Consider the following 15,761-nt stretch of genomic DNA (forward strand, 5'->3'; position numbering starts at 1 on the left):
AATAAAGTGCAATATTAAAAAAAAATCCTTTTCTATTCTTCTTCTTCTTCTTTTTTCTTATTATTATTATTTTAATTTAGATATTTAAAATTTTGAATTGATTAATCTTGAAAATGATCTGATCTTATAAAAATTTATATCGACTATTAAAATAAATCCACGAGCACAAGTGTCTCATTATCTAGCAACTAAGGTTTTAGATTTTTATCCTACTAGAGAAAATCATTCTACAGTGCACTATAGTTGAAACTAAAATGATGAATATTTGAGAACTACGTACTGAAGCATTATTGCAGCTGCACCATAAGTTTATGATCCTTTTCTTTATTAAAAATCAACAAAAAGATATTTTTTATTCATTAATCATCAAAATAATATCCTACTCTATTGTGTTACCTAAATTATCTCTCTTTACTTTGATCTATCTTTCAGTTATAGTAGTTATAAATCTTAATTCACATTATCCATAATATATTATAATAATAATTAATCTTAATCATATCATATATATATGAGTTCAACTCAAATCTATATTAGTTATCAATTATAATTATTATAATCATTATATAATTCATAACTGTTACAAAAAATATATATATACATATTATAATCATTATAATGTATGTTAATTCTAATTTATAACTGTTATAATATATATATATATATCAAATCAATAATGGTCTAAATATATTATAATAATTATAATTTATAATTAATATAATATTATAATTATTATAATATTTAATGGAATTGTCGACCTTTCTTCTAAAGGCAGAGTTTTGGCATCTTTAGTAAAAGAAGAAAGTGCCTTGAGCAAAACGTATGATTAGGTGAGGATAATCATGTCTAAATCTTAATCTACTGTTAATTATCTCTAACCACCTCCACTACAGCCGGTGGAGATTCTAACCGTCATCAATGACGTTGAATTCTACACCAATATTTTAATTAACTTGAACAAACCTTGACTCATATGTATTATATTATTATCATTAATTCGAGCTTAAGGATCAATTAGTGGGATGATATTAATTAATACTGATACTAACAATGATAATAATGTGGAATAAACCCACAATTCCTACTCTTTTACTGCACTCAATCTCGTCGCCGCCTCCTCTCCCTCCTGCTGCTGCTGTTTTTGCCACCTACCGTTGACAGCTCCACCCCTCCCTCTCCCTCTTGCTTCCTCCCTTCTCCCCCTCCTTCGTCCCATGTCCCATTTGCCTCCACTTCTGCAAGTCCAGAGGCCAGTTTTTTGGGTGGGGGTTCGGCTGCTTCTTCCGAGGTCAGGGACGGGGTAAGGGTTTCAGGGAGGGGAGCTATTCGCGCCGAGGGAACTCCATTGCGGCTTAGATCTGAACGGCCGTTGCTTTCCAGCCGCGCCTCCGTTCGTGCCTTGCCGAGCCATCTTCTGTTCCTTTGATCTGGTGGACTGACGCGGAGTTGTGCTGGAGTAGCACTCGGCGCCGCGCGCCTTCTTTCTGCTGGGGGTTGGCTTAGAAAGCGGAGTAGGTTGCTGAGTTTTGTGCAGCGGCGGAAAGATGCGATCTTGGTGAAGAAGTGGAGGTAAGAGGTACGAAGTCAGATTTGTCCTACCGTGGTTATTTTTCCTTCAACTTTGGTAGCTCAAGTTTCCATTTTATGCATAAGGGTCATCTTCTTGCCTTCCTCGAGCTGCTTTCCCTATTTTTCTGGTCACTAGGTCTAGATTTGGAATGCTCGTCTAGTGGGAGCTCTATTTTCTTATTGTTTCAGCTCCTGAAAGGATTCCTTATTTGTAAAATTAGGAATCGATCTGATCCACAAGTTTGTTGCAAAGGAGAGATCCGTCGAATTTTCTTCTATTAGGGTTCTGAAGAACTGGAGGAGGCTAATTGTTCAGTTTCTATCTTATATAGTTGTGATCTTTCGGCAATGTTGAATTCCTTTGACCAAGTTTAGATGCATGGAAAATAGTTTTGCACTCGACCTCCTGGAAGTTTGTAACTGGAAGAAAAAAAGGTGTTAAATTGATCTTATGAAGGTGCTTTGTTATCTTAGTTGACTTCTGTAGTTGTGTTTGTTCCTTATCCTTCTACGTGTTTGTTTATTGGTTGTTGTTCCTTGTGTTCTTTGGGTTTCATCAATTCACTTATGTCATTGTCCCTTGCTATAGGACTTTGTCCAATTTCTATTGTTAGGAGCATTAACATGCCAGACTACCATTTACAGTTCCTGCCTTTTGGAAATAATGAGCCTCCTTTAGTCCTATTTAGCAGTGCCCCACAGGTAGACCATGTTCTGTTTTTCTTAAAGTTGTAAGCTTTCTTTATTGTATATATATCCAGAGCATTGTGTAATTTTATCTTTTCTTTGTTGTTTATACATTGTACCTTTTGCTTTGTCATTCCAATTCAAAGGAAGTGCCATGAGTTGGAACACAAACCTGGAGACATGTTAGACTGTGGAACAATCTTTGTATGATGATGTATACAGTGCTTCTTTGATTTTCTTTCATGATTTAATTCTCTTCCTTTGGATTATGTCCATTTGGATTCTAACTGTGTTATAAACTATTGTGTGAAAGAAACAAATTCTAGTGGGCTTCATGCTTTTTGAACAGCAAGTGATAATAGTGTGATAATTCATGTCAGTTGCTTTCCCTTGCAGGTGATTCACTGGAAGAATTATGTCATCTCTGGGGGAACATTTGAATAATAAAACTTTTCTTTTGGGCCTTAAGCTATGGGTTGTAATTGGGATAGCAGTTGGGGTGTCTATGTTGGCTGTTCTTTTGATCTTAGTCATATGTCTTAACGCTAGGAGTCAGAAGAGGTTGAGGACTTCTATCAATCTCCCAGTTAGCCAGATACCAGCAGTCTCAAAGGAAATTAAAGAAGTGAGAGTACAACAAACACCTACTAATGATTTTGCCTTACATGATGCGGTTCTCACGCTTCATGACAAATCAAACGAAAAGGAGTCAGATAGGGTTATTGCCCATTTGGGCATGGGAACATCGAGGCATGTGGATGAAAACAGTCAGTCAGGTTCATCTCATTGCATAGATAAAGATGGTAGTTGCCATTCTGAAGATGAAGGAAGTTCCGGGATAGTCACCACACGGAGGCAATCTTACCCTATAACTGCTCCATCACCTTTGACCGGCCTGCCAGAGTTCTCTTACCTCGGCTGGGGTCACTGGTTTACCTTAAGGGATTTGGAAATTGCAACCAATCGCTTTTCAAAGGATAACATACTTGGGGAGGGTGGTTATGGTGTTGTTTATCGAGGACAACTCATCAATGGTACTCCTGTGGCTGTTAAAAAGCTTCTTAATAATCTGTATGATTTCTTTGCATAACCTTTTTTAAACCTATATTATGTTCTTCTGTAATTTTTTGTTCAACAAAGCTCAAAAAATTACCTTTTTGATGTTGATTATAGAGGTCAAGCAGAGAAGGAATTCAGAGTAGAAGTGGAAGCCATTGGTCATGTACGCCACAAAAATTTAGTGCGATTACTTGGATATTGTGTGGAGGGTACCCAGAGGTGAATGACAATAGTTTTAAACTTTTCATTTTATAGTATTTATGTTGCCTCAACTTGCTGCAATAGCACTAACATTAGTGATCAATTTTTTAATTCAAGATTTTGCTTCAATTTCTTAACATCTTACTTCTGTATATTCTATAACTATGGGAACAAATTTTGTTCATGTCAAAAATACTTGGATATTAACAACTATTTTTTATCTGTATTTCTCATATACTCAGGATGCTAGTGTATGAATATGTGAATAATGGAAATTTAGAACAGTGGCTCCATGGGGCTATGCGTCAGAAGGGTTCTCTCACTTGGGAGGCTCGCATAAAGATTCTTTTGGGCACTGCTAAAGCGTAAGTCCAATTCATTTATTTGTTCTAATTGAAATTCAGGTTATCTTCTTGCTTTTGTATTAGTTTGTTTGCGACTACAGTTTGATTGTCTTCCTTTGTGCAACAAAGTCAATTCAAGTGATCACTCATGTTCTTAATATAATCAGAAGAAAAAAAACACGTTTTTTTGGCAGCCTTGCATATTTGCATGAGGCGATCGAACCAAAGGTGGTGCATCGTGACATAAAATCCAGTAACATATTGATTGATGATGAGTTTAATGCAAAAGTGTCTGATTTCGGTTTAGCCAAGCTGTTGGGAGCTGGTAAAAGTCATATAACTACAAGAGTTATGGGAACCTTTGGGTGAGTTCTCTTAGCACATACCCTAGTTCTGTTATGAAAAATTGCCTTATTCGTTTGCTGGACTAGCATTGTGCACTTTTATCGATTACAGTTATGTGGCGCCTGAATATGCTAATTCCGGGCTATTAAATGAAAAGAGCGACGTCTACAGTTTTGGTGTCGTTCTCCTAGAAGCAATTACAGGGAGGGATCCTGTTGATTATGGGCGTCCCACAAATGAGGTATTTGCATTGACTGCTCACACAAAACTTTGTTCAGTTTTTATTAACAAGTGACCCAGGTGTGCCCTAGCATTCTCTGCAGATTCTGATTGTTCACCTATTTCCATTGGTTGTCCGCATTTGCTGGCAATCCTATCTTATTTTTTTCCTGACTTCAATTGACATAGCTACCTAGTTGCATGGATGTTTAGAACCTGCAAGATTTTCAACTAAAGACGCATTCAACTTAGTTGGCTAGAATAATGGTTATTCTTAAGATTGCACAAGACACATGGCTCATCATTACTCTTCTGAATTCCATAAAGCTTTGTTACGTGTTTCACTATCAAATAATTTTCAACTAGAACTTATAAAAACAAGCACATAGCAGTTTTAACTTTTAACCAGTGCCCATAAACATGTGTAAATTTATTGTTAAAGAATTCTTCATTATGTTTAGCACTCGAAAATTGGCAAGCTTTTATATCATATTGGTGAGATGATAGCTTGATAGCCTTTAAGGACTTTGTTTTCTCCTTTGGTTTCGATAAGTTTGTTTGCCTACGTATGTACCTTTTTCTTTGCACCAGCGAATTGGCTGTTATACAGTTATAGTTCTGACACAGAAAAGTGTTTTGTGAATTATATTGTAACTTTCGCCATTTTGACTAAGTTCACCTACTGTATCAATGGTTTTTCTCATGTTACTTATATGACTTCTATATTTTTGATTAAAAAGTGATTTAATATACTTTGATGTTAGTTAGAACACAGAACTTATATGGAATTTGATGTGGAACATTAATTGGGATTTTTTGTTGGATGCATTTGATTAACGCATATAATCATGCAATAAGACTTAAGTTCCAACCTAAATATGAGATGAGAGATGAGGAGGAAGAAAACAACTCTATTAGAAGTTATACTTTTATGCCCAATGATACTCAAACTAGCTGTTTACCCATACGGTTCCAGTGTCAACACAACACGACATGGATATGGATATTGAAATAGAGTCCAAGAAGCTAGACTCTTCTATGAGAACGACGACGAAGATGAGGAGAGGGAGGAAGATTACCTTCTGTTGATGACTTCGTAGGTGATGGAAATTTGATGACATCATGTGGGGAGGTGGGCTCGTGTCGTTCATAAGAAGTGAAGGTCAATCCATGAAGTTCAGTTGCGTGGGGAGGTGTGCTTATGATGCGGAAAGCAAGAGCTAGTATATTGCTGCAGGGAGGTGGGTTTGCGTTGAGGTATCGAAGAAGGTTGTGCATCGCGTGTGCGACAACACCGTTTATGTTTAGTTCAATAATAGTTTTACCCTGGTTGAAACTCAATATACACATGTTACCGACCTTAATTTGCAGCTTTTAGTCTGTGGCTTTTGTTGATTATATGTGGAGTCCAGGTTTGTACCATGATCTCGTCTTTATGTGGCTCATCCAAGTTAAAGAAACACCTATATAACTTAAGCATACTAAAAAGTAGTTCACTATCAATTTGACTCCATGATATGCTTGCTATTATGCAGGTAAATCTTGTTGATTGGCTGAAAATGATGGTAGGCAGTAGGCGATCAGAAGAAGTTGTGGACCAGAACATAGAGACAAGACCATCAACAAGGGCACTTAAACGTGCTCTTTTGGCAGCTTTACGGTGTGTTGATCCTGATTCAGAGAAGAGGCCAAAGATGGGTCAAGTTGTCCGGATGCTGGACAATGATGAGCCAATACCACGAGAGGTATAATCTTATTGGACCTTGCTCAGTATTTGTTTAATTCAGTTTTGATGCATATTTTTTAGAGGCTAGTTATCTTTTCAGTTCAAACAATTGCATGAAGATGTGAGTCTGTTACCTCTAAAGTAGCAACTAGCGAACATAGAGATACTAGGATGCCTTAGTATGTGTCTAGTACATATTTGATCTAGGTCTGATGTTCATCAAAATATGACACACTTTGATTGTGCCATATTGGACCATTATGCATTTGTATTTTGTTGAAACAAATTAAGGCTATGTTTATCAGAGATTTGTACTGTCATTATATATATATTTATATACACTGAAGAAAAGTTCAATTAAGCATTCTGATTAAAAAGAAAAAATAAGCTGAATGGAGACATTTTTTGGTGTGCGTTCAGCTATACACAGTGCATGAATGGTGATATTTCCATTATCACATAGGGTTTGCAAATGGTCTTGCATCTTCTGACTTGTCTATTGATAGAAGTTGCTTCTCAACTCGAGCTTCACAATGGCTCGTTTATCAAAATTTTAACAAAATCAGGACCTCACCTAGCTATCGAAGATGATCTATAGCTCATAACTTAGTGGATTTTGAACTGCTAAACAAGCTTATATATTCCTGAAATGTTGTAACTGTCAAGTTAAAGTTACAAGATATTACAAAAGTTTTCTTTCTTAGGCAATCTAGCTCTGATCATAATTGGAAATGGGACTAGAGGAGTTTGAGATGGGCAGAGTTTGGTAGAGTTACGGCCAGTTATGTTGAGTTTGCCCAAACTGAATTCAGTTTGGCCAAAATAGATGAGATTTGCCATAATCATAAGTGCTTAAGCTGAGGGTGTTTTTGCTGGGTTAGCTCATAATCAAGGGTGGGTTTGCTGGGTTGAATCAGCCCCTTAGATGAGGTGAGAGGGTTTGGATAAAGGGATGAACTATAATGGATTTTTGAATTATCTAAGCATCGAGGGTTTAGGAATTGAAGTAGAGGAAGTCAAGGAAATAGCTAGAAAGAGGTCAGAGGATGTCCGAGTTGGAGAAAATTTTGTCACCTTCATGCCATTCAAGCCCCTCAAATGACTAATGTTCCCCTCCTCTTATAAGCCCTAAGTGTGAACCCTTTAACAACACCTTGCCACATATACATATTCAACATAAAGACAAGTTGTTCTCTATTACAACACTCTCTCTCCACTTAGCCATTTGCTGGCTCTGGAGTGGATGAATCCTGTTGCACATGTTGCCGACCAATGCATTATTGAGTTATTAGTAATTTTACACATTAATAACTACCCTATTAGTTCAAAGGAACATTTCTCATCGAATTTTCACTGCATTATTCTCTTATATTTATCTCTCAATTTTCATTTTCATAATTTCTTTGATTTGTTACCATTAAAGCTTACTTTGGTTATCCTTCTCTTTACGACACCACCTCTACAGTATAACTAGGACCTCCTCCTACTAGTTTCCCTGACCTCTTGTATACTTTCCTTACCTTTAATTTCATTGCTCTAAAAGATTTTTTGCTCTATGCTATTTTGGCTTCCTATATTTGTGGACCTAGAAAAAGTTTATGATAGAGTTCGAAGGAAAATTATATAGAAAATTCTAAAAAAGAGAGGTGTTAGTGTAGCATATATTGAAATAATGAAGAATATGCATGAGGATGTTATGACAAGAGCAAAGGCTTCAGGCAGATTAAATGAAGTATTTCCTATAAAGATAGAGTTATACTAACGATTAGCTATAAGTCTCTATCTTTTTACATTAATCATGAACGAACTCACTAGACACATCCAAGATACAGTACCGTGGTACATGTTATTTACATATAATATTATTTTGGTAAATGAGACACGTATATGAAATTTAAGTTTAGCAATATTAAACATAATGAGACAATTATTAAGATAGGAGATGACGAGTTAGCTGTAACTGAGAGTTTTAAATATTTAGGATCAATTTTGCAAAAGAATGAAGAAATTGAGTGATGTCTTACATGGAATACAAGTTGGATAATTAAAATGGAGGAGGGCGTAAGATGTTCTTTGCGATCATAAAGTACTTCTAAAATTAAAGGGAGTTCTATAAAACGGCGGTTAGACTTACTATGTTATATGGAGTTGAATATTGGACTATGACTCGATCATATGAGCAGAAGATGAGAGTTGCAGAGATGAGGGTGTTAAGGTGGATGTGCGTACATATGAGGATGGACAAGATAAGAAATGAGAATATTAAAGAGAAAGTCGGAGTTGCACTTATTGAAAAAAAATTCTGAAAGATATATTTAAAATGGTATGAGCACTTAGATGATCAATAAATGCTCTAGTTAGGTGATATAAAATTATGACAAATATACACATCAAACGAGAAAGAGGAAAGCAAAAAAAAAAGACTTGGTTAACAATAATAAAATAAGATAAAATTTATTTAAATCTAGATGATATAGTAGGGAATAGAACCTAATGACATAAAAGAATTCATATAGCTGACTCTACTTAATGGGATAAAGTTTGGTTGTTGTGATTGTTGCTATTTCGGCTTCCTAGTGTCTTTACCGATCTTTTCTCCTGAATGCAATAAGTCCTCTCTTATTCATATATATTCTTTTCTTTTATGTAGCTTCTCTTTGACCTAGATTCTTGTAATAATAGAAACGACAGGGATAGATCTCTAGAAATAGAGACATGGTGTCAACTGAAGAGCTTCAGCCACTATTTCTAATTGGGCTAGAATTCTATTCTTACCCTTCCTATTATACCACATGAAACTAGGCCCTATAGACCACATATCATTAAGCGTAGTTTCCGGCACCTATGTTACTCAGACTCGATATTAGTACCCAATATAGGTATGGATTTAGGTGTTGTGTACATATTTTTTTTAAAGTGAGGACAGTGACTCAGTGGAAATGTGTTCAAATTTTGGACATAGATAAAGGGATAATAATATAATATAACTAATGCCTAAAGTAAATTAATATAACTTTAAAATATTAATACCAATATAAGTTAATTATGTTTGACTAATTAATATCCTTAACTTCAGCAAAAAGGTGGAATCCGCCACCCCAGCGCCACACACGGTCGGCCCCACGATCATCTGTGAGGAGGTAAATCGAGAAGCTGCAGTTGGCCATGACAGAGGGGGGCATTGCCTCGGCTTTGTCGAGATTCGATCCTTGTCCACTTCAGCAACTCTGGTCCGTCGTAACTAACTCAACTATGCCCCGGGGGCAATTAATATCCTTAACAATAATATACAAATGTCGTTTTTATTAATTCTTATATATGATTAATTATGTTGAAATAATTTTGAAAATACAGTATATATGAAATAGTTAGTCTATACTTTGCACAACTGCCGACAGATTATTATTAGCTAATGCTTTAATCCGATAGTTATTAAAACTAGACTGGAGTGTTGGTTTGACTGAAAAATTCAGAACTGGATACTTCTTTGGGTCGGATTAGCTTATGGATCTGCATGCAAACATACTGGTGAAAAATTGATTGGACAAGATTTCAGAAAACCATGTCAATTTGTAATAATGATTTGAAATATCAAAAAATACCCATTTGTAATTTCAAATAATTAAATTTGGTATATGAAAATAATTCCTTTTAATACAAGTTGTAACCAATTCATTGTCCAAGGTGATTCATGAATAAAACAAGATTGAAGTACAATTGGAAAAAATACCATGAAAGGGATAGAGCAAAAGAACGAATAACAAGAAGATAGCTAGGTAATTCATGTGAAGGTTTAAACCTTATAATGATAAGAAGAATTCATCTATCACAATCAGTGCAATACCTATCATTGAAGGCACTGCATTTACAACAATCTCTACTTCCATCACTTGAGAGAACAAAGCAACAATACCTTATCATCATCAACAACATCAAGGAATTCCCTTGGAGTGACACTAAAGCTGCTCTTACAAAAGAAAGTATTAGCATGCTCATAAACTCTCAATGAAGACCCAACGCAATACACTCGCCATCAAAAGAAAGTATTAGCTGCTGTCATAAACTCGCCATCAAAAGAATTTTTCAGACTCACGAAAGCATCATGGGGGGTTATTTGTCCATAAATTCCTCAAAGGTCTCAATTGGTTCTTGAGCACAAGGTTGTTTTGAAGGACCAGATTCCCAAATGAACATATTTAAATAACCCCTTCAAAATATTATGCTTTAGAGTAAGCTATAAGATTTACTATTAATTTCCCCTTTCAAATATTATCAATTAGGGTTATAGATTTATTATTAATTTCCTCTTTCAAAATAGTATCAGTTAGGATACAAACTATCTAAACTATTATGGAAATCACCATCACAACTACGTTGATTGTAAATATATATACAATCACAGTAATTATAGGAATAACATGAAATATGGGGATTGTAATTCTAGTATCAAATATGATAAGCTTGTACTGCTATTTTTGCTGTCATTAGGTACATGACAGATTTTTTTCTTTTTGCTCTGGGCCTATCACCTTCACCACATCTTTCAATGTCTTTGGTGATAGACCAGCCACATTTGGGGAGTTTGGTGGGACTAACTACACACAACATTCCAGAAAAAAGAAAACTTGAAGACACACCTTTTTCTTGATTTTTGTGCCCCCCCCCCCCCCCCCTGAACATCTGTATGATTTTAGTCCACCATTATTTTCTTTTTTATGCTTTTGAGGAGGTAGAACTGCAAAAGTATGTTTTAAAAATATACAGAATTTTTTGTGTATGTCCACAGAAGAGACTTGACCTCTCTTCAGGTATCAAACTCATATCCCATACCCACAACCATGTCGTGTAATGTCGACATGGGTATGGGAGAGTAAATGGAAGAGTCTCAGCATCAAAGCCATGAAAAACCATGAAACAAATCTGTTAAAACTGAAAAGTAAAGTCCACACTTCTTTTATTCTTCTGTACACACAGTGAAGTCCCCAGCTAACAATCAAGGAATATCATCCAACATTAGTCTTGTAATGAAACACCAAGGTTGCCCTTGTAACTCAAGTAAAGAAACTTATGCTGAGACAAACTTCTAGTGTCTATACACCACACCGATAGGCACCCTCTCCCTAACATTAAGACATACAGCCAGATCTACAGATAAAGTCCACCAAACTTGAACTTGGTTTCAACTTACATGACAAAAAGAGAAAGAGCTGTTCTGAGCTAGCCTACCTATTCAATCCTTTTGCATTATAGAACAAATTTTTTCATGAAGATCGCTCTATTTCAACTTTACTACTCAACTCACTAGAGAGCATCCTTTTACCCTTATACTGCCAAGAAGGAAGCAATGGATCACTTTTATTGGACTTTATTTTTTGCACAACACCTTCCTAGAACTCCTACTGTCCTTAGACAATTAACATCAACCATCACTTCATCCTCCACATTAGAATTGACAATAATTATTGCCATCTGCCTTTTGATGGAATTACTAACCTCCCCTGCCAACACATTTGTATCATCCTCTGGCATAGTGAACCCCAGCATAGAAGCAACAACAGAAAAGACATTAGACTCCCCCTGCCTAACAATCACATTAGCTCCTCTAACCCCTTGACAGTAGCTCTCACCATATCTTTCACCAACCATCATCCACCACTACAGGCTGCTCAACATTCACCAAGCCACCTGCTCACCATTTCCTTGTAAGTTCAAATCAACATCTTTTAATTACAAGTTCTGCTCCTTGAAGGAGCATTAATCTCACAGACTCCTGTAATTCCCTGACCATCAGCATCAACCACAACCTCCACCTTAAGAATAGGAAAACATTACTCTCCTTCCTACTACCACCAAACATAAAATTTCTACCTTGGTTTCAATCCCATCTATGAACATGAACCCAAGGGCCATACAGCTACTCAAACCTCAATCACCCCAATCTCCAGCTCTTTAAACTGTCTTTGATGCTCTATTCTTCCATTTACCTCCCATACCTGTGTTGACACGACACATGTATGGGTGAGATATGAGTTTGACACTTAAAGAGAGGTTCTGACTATTATGTGCGAGATCTGAACATTTTTACAACATATGTTTGCGGTACTACCTCTTCAGAAACATTTAAAAAACTAATGATCAACTAAAATCACGGAGATGTTGACAATGCTTGGGAAAGAAAAGAAGAAAACGAAAATTAAGAAGAAAAGAGTCGATCTTCAACCTTTCTTTCTTTTGGAATGTTGTATGTTGCTAGTCGCAACAAACTTCCCAAACGTGGTTGATCTATATCTATAGGAATTAGAAGATCTGGTGAAGGTGATAGGCTAGAGCAAAAAGAAAAGATGAAGAGGAAGATGGTAATGGGCTGGAAAAGGAGGTGATGGGATGGAGCATGTGGATGGAAAGTTTTTGGTTATGCAAGGTTGGACTCGGAAGGTGAGGGAAGAAGGATGACACAGAGAGCAAACTTGTGGAGCTTAGTGTATCCGAGGATTGAAGGTCTAACATAAGGAGTTCTCTGAGGTTGACTCATAGGTAAGGGGAGAAAGATGACACATGGAGTAAGCTCTTGAGTCTTGGTGTATTTTGAAGGACCAAAGGCTTGATACGAGGTAAACTCAAGGGCAATGAAAAGCATCGACGAGGTTGAGGACCTTGAAGAATGAAATCCATGAAAGATTATGAATGATGTGTAATTTGGGGTTTTTGCTTTGGCAACATCATCAGGGATGATATGTCTTGCTAGGTAGGGGTAAACTACCGAGTGACTTTATTAAAACTTTTGACTAGCGCTAGGGTTGGTAAAGTAAGTGTTTATGTTTGAGTAACAATCGATTGGATTGGTTCCAGCGAGGGTGAACCTAGTTTGATTGGACACTAGGATTTAGTAAACCAAGTGTTTATGTTTGAGCAACAATCAGTTGAGTTGGTTTTCAACTAACTGGCCGGAGGCTTTAGCAGTTGACTAAAAGGACTTTGCAATTGATTGGGGATATAGTAGTTGGCTACTTAATGGCTACATTTGCCCGAACAACTGATTGGAGATGGGCAAAATAAAGTTGTTGAAGGGCTTCTTATAAAAGCTCTTGGGAAGCTTTGAGCTTGGGGGTTGAATGATAAGTTTCAGGTACACCTCTAATATTGTGCTCAGATTGCTCAAAGTCTCCAAGGGATAGGATAAGGTTGAAAGGTTCAATTCAAGCTCGTAGTAATCACTTTTATTTACATTTTATTTCCTATATTTGAGAGAAGAGATCTATTGTAAATATCTCGTTTCGGATTATAAGAAGTTTACTCAATACCTCTATGAGTGAAGGGGTTCTAGTGGAACCATTCTGAGGTGACACACTAGATGCATCATAGGCCATGGATTATGAGTAGTGTCTTCGAATCATGTTAAATATGTGCATTAGAGTTTTGTATTTCTTTTATAATTATTTCCTTTCGTTTATACTTGACATGAACAATCGAACACACAAGCAGCACCCCACATGAAACTAACGTTTGAATTGTCTGTGTTTGGCTACAGAATTTTATTTTTAGGGTTACGGCTTTTCACCACCTCCCCCCCATATTGAACCACACTCAAGCTTTTTCCAGACCCGCCGTCCAACCTTGACAAGCTTTCACTCCCCTAGATCATGCTATGGTTTACTAGTTGAGTCCTACTCTACTCATGCATCGCCCATCAAACAGATTACTAAGTCAGTGGGTAATTTTATCCGCATTGCAAGCAAAGCTTAAACAGATAACCATTAGGCTTATTTAGCATATTAGTTAATATCATCATTGCTTAAAGCATATCTGCAATCTTGTTCAATACAAATGTAACTTTAATGTTCACAGATATAATATTTTGCAACTGAATCTCTACCTTTTATGTTTACAAATAGATTTGGTAAGATGAATCTCCACCTATATCTATCGGAGTTTGCAGGAACGGAGACACCGTCGAAACCGTGCAGGAGTCACAGAAATAGACTCCCAGAGGGACAGTTCTGACACTGATAAAAGTGACAACCCAGATTCTATATACAGCAGCCGAAAGAGCAGGCCAGCTTCAAGCAAATGAGGTTTCGGTCTGTTAATGTTGTCCATTCACTCTCACTTTACATTTTCTGGAAGGGAAATTGCTAGCTTTCATGCATGTATTTTGTATGTATTCCATATCATAGATGTACTCCAAACAGTGTGTGTACAGGCTTTTAGCTTCTTCAGATCATGTCATCCTTTGCTGAAATGGCTTCATTCTGATCATAATTAATGGCTTGGAAATTTGCAATCGTGAAAACACACAGTGAGCCATGAAAAATGGAAATTCTACTCTTTCAGTTTAGTTTCCTACTTTCGTTTGGTGGACGTACGTCGGCCACCAGCCACTGATGGCGGTGCCTATACACGACTTGCACACTGTTTTCTTTACGTACGTGACTTGACTTGATATTCTACGTGTACCGCATAATGTTCATTTACATACAAGTTGTTCGAATTAATTATGAAACTGATAAATCAAAAAAAAAATCCTAGTAGTCATATATTTGAATCTCTCACGGAAGTTTAGTCGACTACCAGGATAAATCGGAAACGCATACGGCGGCCAATCTAGATGTCCAGCATCCTTTAATTGCGTTCCCTATTTGGAGAAAAATTTCTACAAATATGTTGTAGTTGGAGATCGAACCGTGAGTGCTTGGGTGATAATTTGGATGTCTTACCGTGGCACTATAGTCCCGGGGACATGAAACTGATAAATCAAGAAGTATCAATTATGAGTTATTTTGTAGTTAATGTTTTATAATTATCTTTTTATTTAAAAAAATTATAGAGATAGATTTATGAATATTTAATTAATTATAACAGTTGCACCGTAACCTATACTCACTACTGAAATTATAGTTAATGACTTTATAAACTATTGTCCCTACTGAAATTATAGTTAATGACTTTATTTTATATGGATGAGAGAGATACTCTCTTTAGAAGACTAGAAGAGCTGTCGTTTTTCCAGACCAAACATAAAAAAGACTTAATTGAGAAATGGCATGCAAGATGTTGAAACCATCTTAGTATTTTTTAAAATTACAAAATCATATTATAATTAGTACTTCCTAAAATTTGACATTAAGCTAGAATAAAATAGTAGCAATTGAAAACTATAAGGTATTTTAGCACTAAATTAAAATAATAGAGGGCAAAATGATAATTTAATAACTTTAGCTGGATTTTTTTATAGAATATTTATAGTCATTAGATATAATAATTTTAAACCCATGAATTTTTATTTTGTAATATAACAATAAAAAGGTCATTATTGACAACGATTTTCTCCCTTCGTCTTCCAGTAACGCCAAAAGACGACGTGGAAGGCATGATTAATGGAGACTAGATCAGACCATTCTGGAAGATTAGTCAGTATAAGTCTACAAATTAAATGTTTATTAACTGCGGATTAACTCAGCTATTAATTAAAACTCTTTTTAATTTCCTGCAATTTAATAATTTTGATAGATGTGATCTCTCCACCAATTACTACTTCCATTCAGTGCCTTCACAAATTTGACTCTTTTACTTCACTTGGAAAATAAGTAGAAGTTTACAGGGAGATGTTAATG

At 36.1% G+C, this 15,761-nt stretch overlaps 1 protein-coding gene across 1 annotated transcript; it reads left to right on the plus strand.

Moving 5' to 3' along the window:
* The first annotated feature begins 1,109 nt into the window (after nucleotides 1-1,109).
* Nucleotides 1,110-14,430, plus strand: LOC141813174 (putative receptor-like protein kinase At5g18500). The gene is made up of 8 exons (XM_074701091.1): nucleotides 1,110-1,576; nucleotides 2,653-3,327; nucleotides 3,430-3,534; nucleotides 3,759-3,881; nucleotides 4,055-4,225; nucleotides 4,317-4,446; nucleotides 5,960-6,169; nucleotides 14,087-14,430. Exons 2-8 carry the CDS (start codon nucleotides 2,672-2,674, stop codon nucleotides 14,219-14,221), a joined length of 1,530 nt encoding a protein of 509 aa, XP_074557192.1. The 5' UTR covers nucleotides 1,110-1,576; nucleotides 2,653-2,671; the 3' UTR covers nucleotides 14,222-14,430.
* Nucleotides 14,431-15,761: the final 1,331 nt, after the last annotated feature.

This window comes from Curcuma longa, chromosome 20 (genome assembly GCF_044706935.1).
Source record: "Curcuma longa cultivar G26 ecotype Majalengka, Jawa Barat chromosome 20, ITB_CL_G26_1.1, whole genome shotgun sequence".
In the NCBI taxonomy this organism is placed as follows: Eukaryota; Viridiplantae; Streptophyta; class Magnoliopsida; order Zingiberales; family Zingiberaceae; genus Curcuma; species Curcuma longa.